This window comes from Elaeis guineensis, chromosome 10 (genome assembly GCF_000442705.2).
Source record: "Elaeis guineensis isolate ETL-2024a chromosome 10, EG11, whole genome shotgun sequence".
In the NCBI taxonomy this organism is placed as follows: domain Eukaryota; kingdom Viridiplantae; phylum Streptophyta; class Magnoliopsida; order Arecales; family Arecaceae; genus Elaeis; species Elaeis guineensis.
In genome coordinates, this window is record NC_026002.2 from 29,280,006 (window position 1) to 29,293,124 (window position 13,119).

At 33.7% G+C, this 13,119-nt stretch overlaps 1 protein-coding gene across 1 annotated transcript; it reads right to left on the reverse strand.

Annotated features, from left to right (window-relative positions):
- Positions 1 to 450: 450 nt before the first annotated feature.
- Positions 451 to 2,092, reverse strand: LOC105052591 (bZIP transcription factor 53). The gene has a single exon (XM_010933447.4). The coding sequence runs from the start codon at positions 1,124 to 1,126 to the stop codon at positions 692 to 694; it is 435 nt and encodes a 144-aa protein (XP_010931749.1). The 5' UTR covers positions 1,127 to 2,092; the 3' UTR covers positions 451 to 691.
- Positions 2,093 to 13,119: the final 11,027 nt, after the last annotated feature.

Genomic DNA, 13,119 nt, shown 5'->3' on the forward strand with positions numbered 1-13,119 from the left:
TAGGATTGATTCTTGGGGTAGTCTATTCAAGTGCCTTGAACCATTCAACCTCATTCCACCGACAACAATAATAGAATTCAAGAAAAAAAGCATTTCAAATAGCATGTGTTGTTATAATTCTAGCGTTCCTGTTCATATAAATGTTGATTCCAGATTTCTTTAAGATGTCAACAACAACCATATTCATCTACCAATACTTCAAATTCAACTCTACTAAGCTAATCAACTTATAATATTAATAGAGTTGTTATCATTCTCAAAGCCTGTTATATATAGACTTCTTATATATACACCCTGTTTTAGTATTGTATACAAACAATTGTTACATCAATCAGAATTACAGAGATATTCTCCTTCTCTTGTTTTAACAAGCTCAATTCAATAATAGTCAGAATACCCTCATTATCAACTGTAGAAATTCTCCAAATACATTGGAGATCGACCACCATGGACACAAACTATAATTGCATTCCAAAATGATCAAAGTCTCACACCAATGACACAAGAACATCAAATAAAAGCTGATCTCTTACATTCACATTAAACAGAAACATTTACACATACTACACTATAACACCCAGAACTAAGAACAATACTATTTAAGATTGGCAAGTAACAAAGGATCATGCAGCAAACACCTGAACTAACAGCTCATGGAACTACCACAGCTCTGACAAGATCAACTGAAGCTTCACCACTGGAACATCTCGGCCGAGGCCACGATCGGCTGGGCTGGGCAAGGGACCTGCCATGGCTTGAGGAAGGGGTCCGGTATCTCGGGTATATCCATCGACATCCCACTGAGCTCCTCGACAAGGTGGAGGAGCGAATTCAGCGACCGAAGCCGGTCGGTCAATTCCATCAGCTGGGTCCTCAGAACTGTGTTCTCAGACTCCAGCCTCACATATTGCTGCGTGAAAAGATTGATCTGCATTGAAATTTGGCTGTTCTCCTCCTTGAGCAGAGCCACTTGGCTCATCAAATCATCAAGGTGCTGCTGCTTCCTCATCCGGGACCTCCTCGCCGACTCCCGGTTTGAGAGCATCCTCTTCCTCTTCCTCTCATCCATCATGAGCTGCGCATCTTCCTCGGAACCCGAAGTCTGGGGAGCTGGCGCCGACGACATCTTAGCCTTCCAATCACAAGGTATCCAGGAATCGAATTGATTGAGAATTCACAGTCTATATCGATTCGAAGTAACCAAGGTGAGAGATTTAGCTCATGAGATCACATAGAAATGGTAGAGGAACACCACAGAGAAGGAGTGGAGGAAGCAGCTGCGGCGGATGTGAGTGGCGCAGTTCATAAAGGCTAAAGAGGCGCTTTTAATGGAATTCGGAACGAGAACATGGATATCATGAACAGGGATCTCCAGGGCAATCGGTGGGAGCAGAAAGGAGGGTTTTGATGGAAGACAACTGGAGCTGAACCGATTGATGCAACGCCGGATTCGAGCCAACGCGAGGTGAAATTTGATCAAAACAGCAAGAAAGTTGATATCTTGAAGGCAATATTGTCTGAGAGAATGCGGAATTCGTCCGGAGGACCCCAGAAGGAGAGATTTTGGAACAGGGTTTTGCGTCAACCGAAAGAACTAATGAAAGAAACCAAAACACAGAACAAACCCACCTTCAAAAAGATTGGATTTTGGAACAGGGCTTCGTTTCCCAAAAGAGATACCAACCCAACGATGCAATAATCCAGAAATCGGCACAAACAACAATAGCAAACAAAAAAAAAAAAAATCCAACCTCACACTCAGAAAGATCGGATTTTGGAACAGGGATCCATTTCCAGGACAAGATAACAACCGTAAGATGCCGTAGAAATCCCAGAACACCCAGAAATCAAAGAGAAATCAGGCGAATCAGGACGCAGAAAATCAATTTTTTTTAATGGATTTCTCTCCAGAACAAGACATCTACCGCAAAAAAATCAACCAAAATAACGAGAATCCCTCTAATCACCCAAAAAAGAGAAGGCAGAGAAAAAGAGAGCAAATACTCAGCTTTGAAGAGGAATGGAAACGGCCAAAAGGGAAAGAAGAACGCCAAGAGCGCAAGCAATGGAAAAGAGAGAAGGGATGGGAAACGAAGTAAACTTGACCATTTATAGATGAACATAGGGATATTTTAGGATGAAAACTGCTAAATTTAATTATTTTTATTATGGTCTCAATGGATTCACACTTTTTCTGGAAGTAGGAAGGAATCTTCCAGATGAGTTTGTGGGAAAGCACGTGGGATGGCCAGCCATCTCAGAGCCAGAAATCTTTCTTCTGTTTCGTTCCCATTGTGGAATCTTTCATGGATCTGTTTCTTAAAATAGCCTTATCACCGGATCACAAGGAATGATACACGGACTAATTTTAAGAACGTGTCAGGTAAACGCCCATGGAATTGTAACGGCACTTAGGTTATTGCTGGGGGCTGGTAACTCCGTTATGTTTAAAAGTAACGGCGCTTGTTTCTTATCCACCCTGGCTGCCTAACATCATCGATTTATGCTTTATTGATATATAATTATATCTGCAAATACTGCATAAAATAAATATAATATTGTTATAATACAAGAAGTGAAGATAAAAAAATTAGTTATTTTTAGTATTGTCTTTCTATCTATTTGATTTATTCATTTTTGAACCTTTAATTGATCACTTGCAGCTAATGAGTCCTAGGATGTATATACTTGATTCAAGCAAATAAATCGGCTAATTTTTTAGCTTAAATATTTTACTTGGCTTCAAATTAAAAGCAAGTCAAATAGAAATAAATTTTTTATTGAAATAAATATGGTACAAATTATTATTATTATTATTATTATTATTATTATTATTATTATTATTATTATTTAACTGAAAGTTTTGAAATAATCTTTGGTGGTTAATTTTTTTAAAAAATAATGAGATAATAATAAAAGAGAGCTTTTATCTGGGAATAAGGTTATTCTAACTTTTCATTAAAATAGCAAATACATTTTAACAAAATAATCGTGGCTTTGTTAATTTTATTTATGCAATCAATGTGATTAAAATAAAATTATTTTCAATGCCATTAAAGATAGAGTAAGGCAAGAACAAAAATATATATTTTAAAAAAATAAAATTTAAAATTAGAAGAATCCAAGCTATCCATCCTTCTTTTGAAATGCAAGATTAATATTAATTAGTATTTAGACCGGTTGACTAGGTGTCTATTATTTTATTTAAAAAAAAATTAAAATAATACAGATTCTCTATAATACTCTATAATACTCGTGATGTACTGTACAATGTATTATGCATACCGTCTATCATGCAGTACTATGCGCAATATGCATCTCATGATCCATATCGATACGTAGCTATCCATCATGCAGTGGATGGTACGCACAATGCACTGGATCTTACGGTGCATCATAAGAAATTCATATTTATTTTAAAAAATAATTATAATAGCACTATAATAATGTAAGAGAGAGAATTCTAAAAATATCCTTCAACATCCTATCCATCAATTCTAGCTCCGCGGCGGGACAGAAGATGGCTTGGGAACCCACAAAGAAGAGCCCAATTCTCACCCAAGGTCAGGAATTAACGGCATCAACCATAAGCTGAATTTTTCAAATTCCAAGCCAGTTCAGTGTCCATTTTTTATTTTTTCATCTATTTTTTTTCCTTTTCTAGAGGATTTTTCTTGGACAGCAATAGCCAATAGATGGTTGCCCAATGCCCAGGGTGGATAAAAATATTTTATATGTGGAAACACTAAATAGCTTTCTATGTACAAGACCTATAAATGCATTTGGAGCACATTGCTATCCCACATCTATGGGCAACTCATATTTTCCAGGTTTTTACCGAGTGGTCGTTGGGCAAGCAAATCAAGGAGCATCAATCAAAAGGCAGAAAGGATGGTGGGTCTATTCCTCAGAAGAAGATCCCTTTCCACATGTTACCGAGGGAAAGATGACTCAAACTACACTCTTACTTTGTCTCACCTGCCCCTAGAGTTGCATTAAGTTCCTCATGCCAAATGGCAAATAAATTTCACAAGATACCACAGTTGAGCCTGCAGCATTGCATCTTAGTTGATCTTTCTGTGCTTAACTAGGAAGTTTATTAGCCAATTTCTTTCCACGTATGTGTCTAATCTTTCATCTTATTGATAGGTTCCTTAAATCATCCATCTCATGGGGGCACTGGGTTGTATCTATAGTGTGAAGGATCGATTCACCTTCCTTCGCATTAATCCATCATTGGATCACATGATGACTGCTTCAAGATCTGTGTAGACAAATGCATAAAGAAGTTCGAAATGCTTTGAGATCTACACAAAGCTCGTCTCAAGATCGATGTCATAAAAAAAGATCAGTCATTCTTTCATGCAAAAGGTACAAACCGAACCCTGCGCGGAGAGCCCTTTTTTCGTTGGAGTCAAAAATTTGATCATCCAGTTCCTAGGATCTCTTTACTAGTAAAAATAATTTGTCTTCTGTGGCAGCTCAAATAGCCAACTCATTTCTTTTCTCAAATTTGATCATCCACAAGTTTATTAGCCAATTTGTTTGATGTGACATGAAAACTTGTGGAGCTAATTTAGATTAAACCTATTATTATTAAAAAAAAAAAAACCCTAGGGTCCTCAAGCTTATGTTAGGAAAATGGCTTTTTTATCTTGTGTTTTGCTTCGATGATTAGAAAAATAAGGCATTGCATTATTTTTTATCACTTAAAAGATGACCGCGAGAACCTACGGCGTCAATTTTTATTTTTTATGTGATGCTGATGTAACTTGACATATGTCCCTATCAAATATGTTTACATAGCTTTGATGTGCCCACCAACAACTTATGTGATAAGAACTCAATACCTAATCTGATTCACATTGCTTGATCAAAGCTACTTGGTCTATTAGCTACATGCTGGGGACTCTGCTAGACTAGGTTGCTTGAGGCTATTAGAATCCTATGGGTCCACCTAGTTGGTAGTAAATTTAATCCACCAGCATCTGGCAAGAAAAGATAATGATCACTCATCACTAAAGGAGGAGCTCTCAAAGCAAACCCTTCTGTTGTCTTCTTTTAATATTTTTAGTTGAAATAGTTCTCCTTATTCTTCTCAGTTGGTCAACTAAATTCAGCTAAAGCATGAAAGAACAAGATCATGCATGTATGCGCACAAACGCAAGGGAATCAAAGGCAACTAGTGGTGATGGCCAGATGGTATTTTAAAACTCGATCAATTCCGGGGTCATTTAAGAAAAGATGCTCATGAGAACATTTTTTTAAGGCAGACCTTTTGTGATATACTGCATGTGTTCAAAACTTAGCATGATAGCCATTAATATATATGCGGGAAAGCATAAGGACACGCGGTGGAGTTGTGAGTGGATCCCATAGAATACAAAATGAGCGAAGAAAGAACCTTAAATCAAGGATCAGTGGTGATGATAACTGGATCTGTATTTTATATCAAAGGCTTTCTAAGTTGATTTGAGAAGGAACACAACGTGGTCTAATTGCTTATCATATTATACTTGCTATATCTTTGCTTTTAATAGTATAAAGCTTTCTAACCTTTAAATCTATTCGTACCAACACTATGGCATTGTGCCATAGTAATACTAGTAATCAAGAAGGGAAGTTTGAGAAATAGAGGTGGAATATTTTTAATAATATATGAATTAATGATTTGAATATATGAAGAATTGTAGAAATAAGAATGTTAAGATGGATGCGTGATAAAATTACAAAAGGTAATATAAGAAATGAATACATTAAAGGAGCTGTAGAAGTTGCATAAAATAAGAATGAAGTATGAGAATCCTTGCAGGTATGTGTTTAGTCTTATCTCGATCATACATTAGATAGATTTTGCATACTTAGAGTCAAAGAGCGCAAAAAAATATCTTCTAGCTAGTTTTTTTTTTGAAGAGGTCCTCAATCACAACAAATGATTTTTTTTTTTGATGAAAAAATTATCACAAATAATGCTAGAGTACATCCAACCAATACTTCATATAAACTAAGAGACATTGCAACATGGGTCTGTTTAGATGAACCACAGGCTAATCATAGCATTTATAATTGAATTTGAATGGCCTGGAACACTATGGTATCTGTAATTCAATTGGAATGGATATAGACTTTTGGCTTGGTGAGGTCATCATAACTAAAAATGGGGGAATTATGAGGAGCATACATATGTATAGTTACGTATTAGCTTTATATTAAATAGACCTTAAATATTTATACAAAATCAAAGAATCATAAAATACCTTTTGGCTGGTCTTCTTAGATGATGTTCTGGGTTGTAATATAAAGTCATGGAAAAATAATTAAGATACCATAAATATATACAACAAAAATTTTAAAGAATCTGTACCGAGGGGAGATACTTTGTAGTTTGTATTAAAGGTGGTAAAAAAAGGAGGCAAAGATCTAAGATTACATGGATGGCGATTATCCCAAAGGATATGAAAAAACTTGAAATTACACCGGAGATGATCTTACATAATGATACTCAGTGAATGTGGATTCATAAAATTGATCCCAAATACTTGATAAAGTGCTATATGATTATAATAATGGTTAATTAGTTTGAATATATAATAATTTTTTTTAACTACAATAATCATATATAGCAATGCGTTACATAAAAACACAAAGCTACATTAAACATGCATCATCCATTTGTTGGCGACAAAAATATGAGCAAATAAAAACACATATCTACCATCGGAAATTTCTTTGCTGAGGCTTGTCTAATAGATAATATAACAGCTATAGCATCCAATATAACTTTTGGAAATCATCAAGGTCCTGAATACCGGTGTGCAAAATTATATGCTACATTGGTGCAATTATTCTCCTATTGTTTTCAAATGATCAGAGCTGCCGAACTTAGAAATCAAATCTATTACAGGAATCGTTAATTACTTGCTAACTAAGAGCTTGATGGGGCCTACGTGTTAGTCCATAACCATGTTCTTTAAGCTCTAACGAATAAATTAAATAATAATAATAATAATAATAATAAAGCCAGCCTTGGTATGACGATGGGGTTCACAAAGCATCACTTTTGCACATAAAAAGCCAAAATAAGTATGACTTCATCTTTTGTGGATATTATATGAAAACTAAACTCCACTATTATATGTCAAAAAGCCTACAAAATACGGTGGCCTTGGCCTTGCATCTCCTGTCAAAAAGGCACAAAACAAACGTGGGCAGTCTGGTGTCCTCTCGCATGTCTTTGATTCTTGTGTTAATTGTTATTTTAAACATTATTTAACTAAGAAAAACTTAACACAACCTACCACCTTGTTTTTGTCTATCTTCTCCATCTGCAACACGGAACATCGAAATCGTTGCTTAGGAACGTTTCTCTGATTATAGAAATATTTTTTTCAATTCAATTTGATGTTAGTTTAAAAGTAATTATTCATACCATGCCAATTGTTGCTTAATTAAGTAATATCGTTGTTTATATTTTTATAATGTCTGCCATTATTTTCCATTCAAGGAGATTGAATTCAACTTAAATATGGGCAAATAATTGTCATTATTTTTTTTAAAAGTGAAAAAAATGGCTTCAAGTAAAATTTATTATTAATATTAAAATAAATTACAATGACATCTTTTGAAGTTTAAGATAATTATAGATTTTCCATCTATAAATATACATTCTACTATGTAATTTTTACTATATATGACACATAATTCCTATTAATATTTTTTTATTAAATAAACTAATAATTTTCTTAACATCATCACTATCTAATCTATTTGAATCTTAAAATATTTTTTATTTTTTATTTTGATATTTTTTTTTATTTTTTAAATTTTAAATTTTTATATTTAATTAAAAATTATATATATATTTTTGAAATATTGGATGAGGTCATGTAATTATACCAAATCTTGAGAAGGGCCGGAGTAATACAATATCAATATTAATAGATGCCGGCGTGATTGGAAATTCTTGTGGGACATTTGTTGGACACGTGCTAAGCAGGGAATGATTGTTTTTGATGTTGCATGTGTTGGTCGGTACAGTAAATTCATATTGGCCATAGCCATCCACGTGTCACCTTCCCGTCAAAGCCGTGGCGTAGACCAAATGGAAGCACGTCGAGTCTGAAGTAGAATACCAGATAAGGTTGGAGACCAAATGGTTGTGCTTTTTCCACAAAAGAAAAGGCATGGCCGCAGACTTTACAAAAGATGGCCGCCATGGCTGCTTCCTGGATGATACTGGTGATGGTGACGGATGAGCTCAAGAACATTAACCAATTTGATATGAATGAATGCTCATCAATCATGGTGGAATTAAGAGCCTAACCCAAGTTTTCTTTGTCTTAAGAAGATTGGTGAAACTTAGATATCACACAAAAATTAATCTCTACTATTTAAGTAGGAAAGGTATGTTTTTGCCAGTCTTCCTATGAGATTGAGTTCTGTTAGATGGACTATCTATATGGTCTCATGTACCATGACATAGGAATTGCTGACCTCATCTCTACTTCAAAACATGTAAATGAATTACAGTTAAAATATAAAGAAATTTATATGAATTAAAGCAAGTGCTTTAACTTTTTTTTTTTTTTTTGCTACCAAAAGCTTTAAAGATTTTAGAGATAATTTCGAAAGGTTTCATCATGCATGTCCAGTCTAGTTCATTTTCCTCAGGTTTTTGAAAACAGAAACAGAAACAGAAAACAAAGGCATTGCCATATAATGCCCTTAGTTATGGTCGTTTATTTCAATGCTTGAGTAGAGGTAAAATAATCCAACAGGTTTAAGGCCAAAGATTGCTCAACTTATTGAATCTGTGAGAAAAGAGAAAGTAGTAGATTTATCAATAAATGGATCATTTAATGTAAAAATTCAGTAGTTCTAATATTGTAAAAAAGGTGCACCGAGTTTACTCAGTTTAAGAAATCAGTTCTATCTACTGTAGTAAAACTCTTCCTGAAAAGTTTACAAGAGAAACATTTAATTGATCAGATTCGGTTAGATATTTAATTCCTGAAGAATCCCTCACAAGGATTTGTTGATGATGAGGTAGCCATAGAATTCCTACTAATAGAGGTAAGATGACTCCTTTTTTTGTGCTGCAATGTTTGAATTCACCATCTTTCTTGCTCAAACCTGCTTCTATGGAAGCCACGAATTCAGGTTACTAGAAAATGGATTAACCTACATTTTCCTTGGTTTAGTCAAGTTACATGCATGACTTGTTCATCCTTTCAACCACAAAACATTTGATAAAAGTCTGACTTTTATGAGCTCATTGCTCGAGGCTTAACTTCGTCTTGGAAATTGCTTTCCTAAGTCAATTGGTCACAATATTGTTTCAAATAGTCAAGTCGTTAAAACTTTGACGAAGCACAAGCTAACTTACTATGTTTAATAGTTATGTTTTACTCCATGATGAATGATATGAGCTTACTACCTTTATGGCATTCTCAAAGATATGGTGACGATTTCTACTATGTTATTAATGCCATTTCTCGAATCGCTGCAACTTGCCTGGAATTCTCTGGCCTTGAGCTTCTACTGACATCTGCTTCACAACTTATTTGCATTAAGATTGGTGCTTTTCTTCTCACAAGAATCAACATGTTCTTCCATTGCTTCACTATACTAAGCAAATCTGAAAATATCCTGCACTGAGTTAAAGGCTTTGGTATTCTGCTGCAGGTGATCAATGCTTCTCATGAGAGGTGCCTTGACCTGATTCCCCTGGAGCCACCGAAATCAGACAAGCTCATAAATGCAAAGTTGGCCAGAAATATGGAGCAGAGCGCAAATTCCCATACATTGAACATGGAAAAATAGGTAGGAAAGTTGACCATTCTATTGAAGTTTGTTTTCAATTTATGCTCTTGACTTCATTCTACCTATTCTAGCTTAGATTGCAAACAGCTGGGAATTAACTGAATGTTACCCTGATTCTGGGCTTAAATTGACCTATCTACTGAAAACAGTAGGTTATCATCATAAGTTTGGTGTAATCTGATTAGTTCATATTAGAAAAACTGGCAAAATGGTAGCTCAATCCAATTGAATCTGAGCTGCAAATGCATACTAATTTTCCGTCTGACAGAGCCTTCCATCACCAGGTGATGCCGTGTCCATAAATATAAAGTAAACTAATTATGATTGTGAAATATGCTTGCAATTGACCCAAAAGAACCTTGCTGCTATACTGTTATCTGAAAATAAAAATACTTTGGCAGCCAGAGAATTTTTTTTACCTAATGACAACATGAGCACTGTAAACTGTTTTCTTGTAATACAAACAAAGTCTATATTTGAGTACTCTTTACATAACTTTTATGGATGACACAAGTTCTCACCAGTTAAATCATTAGTAGTGCCAATGGCTAGAAGATTATATTTTAATCAGTGGTACAACATATTAATTTTCATCAGCCGGTCGTTGGATGGTGACTGAACTGTAATTAAGCTTATATCAATATGCAGTATGCTTCTTTTCCTATTGATCTGGAGATAAATCAGGCAGAACTCTGTTGCATTCGTTTGATAACAGACTCAAACTTCAGGTGCAGATACTAATGGCTTCCTACTGATTTTCTCCACATAATGCTAGAATGTTATCAAGGCCAAAGGGATTTTGGTTTCAATGTAAAGCTTCCGCTGATGACGTTGGATATGCAATCATAGGAAACATGCTAACCTTATTGTTTCTTAGCATATATTGATTTTGTCACAATCTTTAGAACAGCCAACTGGCAAGCTTGTTGAAGAATTCTCAGGAGGATAACTTGAACTAGTGGAAGGCTGCTTTCTTCTTAAGTGGAAATGCAGTCATCGAATCAGCTATCCAAACTTGTAAACTGCATATAAACAGATAACTGGAAACTTTTTTCTAGTTTAATGCAGACATTGTAACATTTTCTTATTTCAGTTGAACTCAATTAGATGGACAACCTTTTTGGAAATAGTTTTGCTACATAAATCATTCTTTCTTGTCCTCCATTACAGAATTCTCTCTGGACGGCACATTATACTGTTCATGGCAACTGATGTAGCTTTTGATGAATATTATGGTAAAAACCGGCCATGGTTTATATTGTTTGAACGCAGGTCTATGCTATTTCACGAGGAAGTTGTATCAAGGAAGAAGGACTAGGGTGACATGGGATCCCTCAGCTTGCAACATTGGTGTGAGAAGAAATTTAGGGGCCTGAAACTTGTATAACTGAACCAAGGGATTAGATTGACTGCTTGAAAGATGGTAATGGAACAGCCCTTTTTTGGGTGTGGCAACAAACATCGGTTTTAAATATTGTAGGAACTGCAAATGTCTGATTAAAAGCCGTGCTTAAAAATCCTTCAGCTTTTGGGGCTTTCAAGTATTGAGTGTGTAGTTTTGGGAGGAACATGACTACCACACATATAATAGAGGATCTAGTGTATTAAGAAGGTGCCTCTTATTGGACATCAATCCACTGCCATTTCACAGTGGCTTGTATTGATTCAGCTAAGAAGTGTTGCCATAAATGATTGATCAAAGTGAATAATGATTCTTTTTTTGGGGATTTAACATTCATTAGTATCACAGGTAATGCTGTGAATTAATTAGACCATTTTGGGTAGGCTTGGATTAGATTCTGGTATATGATTTACTATGACTTATCAAATAAACAATCTTGGACTTCTCTGTCCCATTGCCACATAAACCTAACTAATTATATGAACATTTAACAGCAATATGCATATCTCTTTTTTCTATCAATTCAGAGCTTGTTTGAATTTTCCTATATGATGGGGCTGAAAATTCAGTAGGATTCATAGATTGGACCAACGCAACCAGCAAATTTATACTCTATGATTACTGGCCCAATCCACAAATCATATAGGATTTTCGGCCCAAACAGTTGCTCATGCTTTATTATTTATATTACTTGCAAATGGTAATGCTCAATTATCAAAATTTTGTATCATCTCAAACAATAAAAGTTTTATAGAAGCCTTCTGCCCATTTAGGGTATTAATATGGTTTTGTAAAAATGAAGAGAACATTATTCCTTTTTTTTTTCTTTTTTTTCTTTTTTTCAGTTGACCAAGGAAACTTACTTCAAGTACAATTACGTGCATATTTGTTTGTTCTTTGTTTTTAGCAAGATGTTAGCAGTATTCTTCTTTTTAGAGCTCCCGTAGCATTTTAGAGTTGGTGTCTAAAAATATACTAATTTCGTGTTGGTAGCAAATCATGTATCAGAATCTAATCCAACCAGGTAAAAATCCAAAATAATTGGTTCTAACATTTTTTTTTTGTACTTCCTATGCTCAAACCCAAACAAGCGCAGCTCCGTTCTTTTTGGTGACTTGGTCACACCTTAACCTCATCATGCACAACTGAGTGCACACCCTTAGATAGGGTTTGGTAATCCAAATGAGATCACCATAGTGATCTCATATCACTGGTGATCTGAATCTTATTGTGATATGATCATCAGTAATTTAAGATTACGATATTTGATAGATCATGGTCCAGTGATTAAAGATCCTCGAGTATCCACGAATAATCTATCTAGTATTTTATGAAAATCTAAAATTATTAATTATATAATACCAAAACTATCCATAATATATTCTATAAAATTATATTTATTAATCATATATAATATATTATAAATAAAATATTATTATATTTATTAATATTTTAATAATTAATATATTCCATAAAATATATTTATCAGTCCTATAAATTATTAATTCTATAAAAATATATTAATTATTATTATAGAATTAAATTTTTATTTATACTTATAATATATTATTTATTAATATGAATATTTATTTTAATTAGAAAAATAAAAATTGAAGTAATATATTAAATATTTTATTATATAAATATAAAATATAATAAGATATTTTTATTCTAATTTAAAATTATCATTAAATCATAATATAATAATAATACGATTAATTAAAAAATTATCATAATATATATATATATATCATATATATAATATATAATATCAAATATAATATAATATTATATATATAATATTGATATAATATACTAATGGTATATTAATATACTAATTTTTTTATTAATTTGAAAGATATTTTTATTTTTATATTTCAGTTTAAAATTACTAT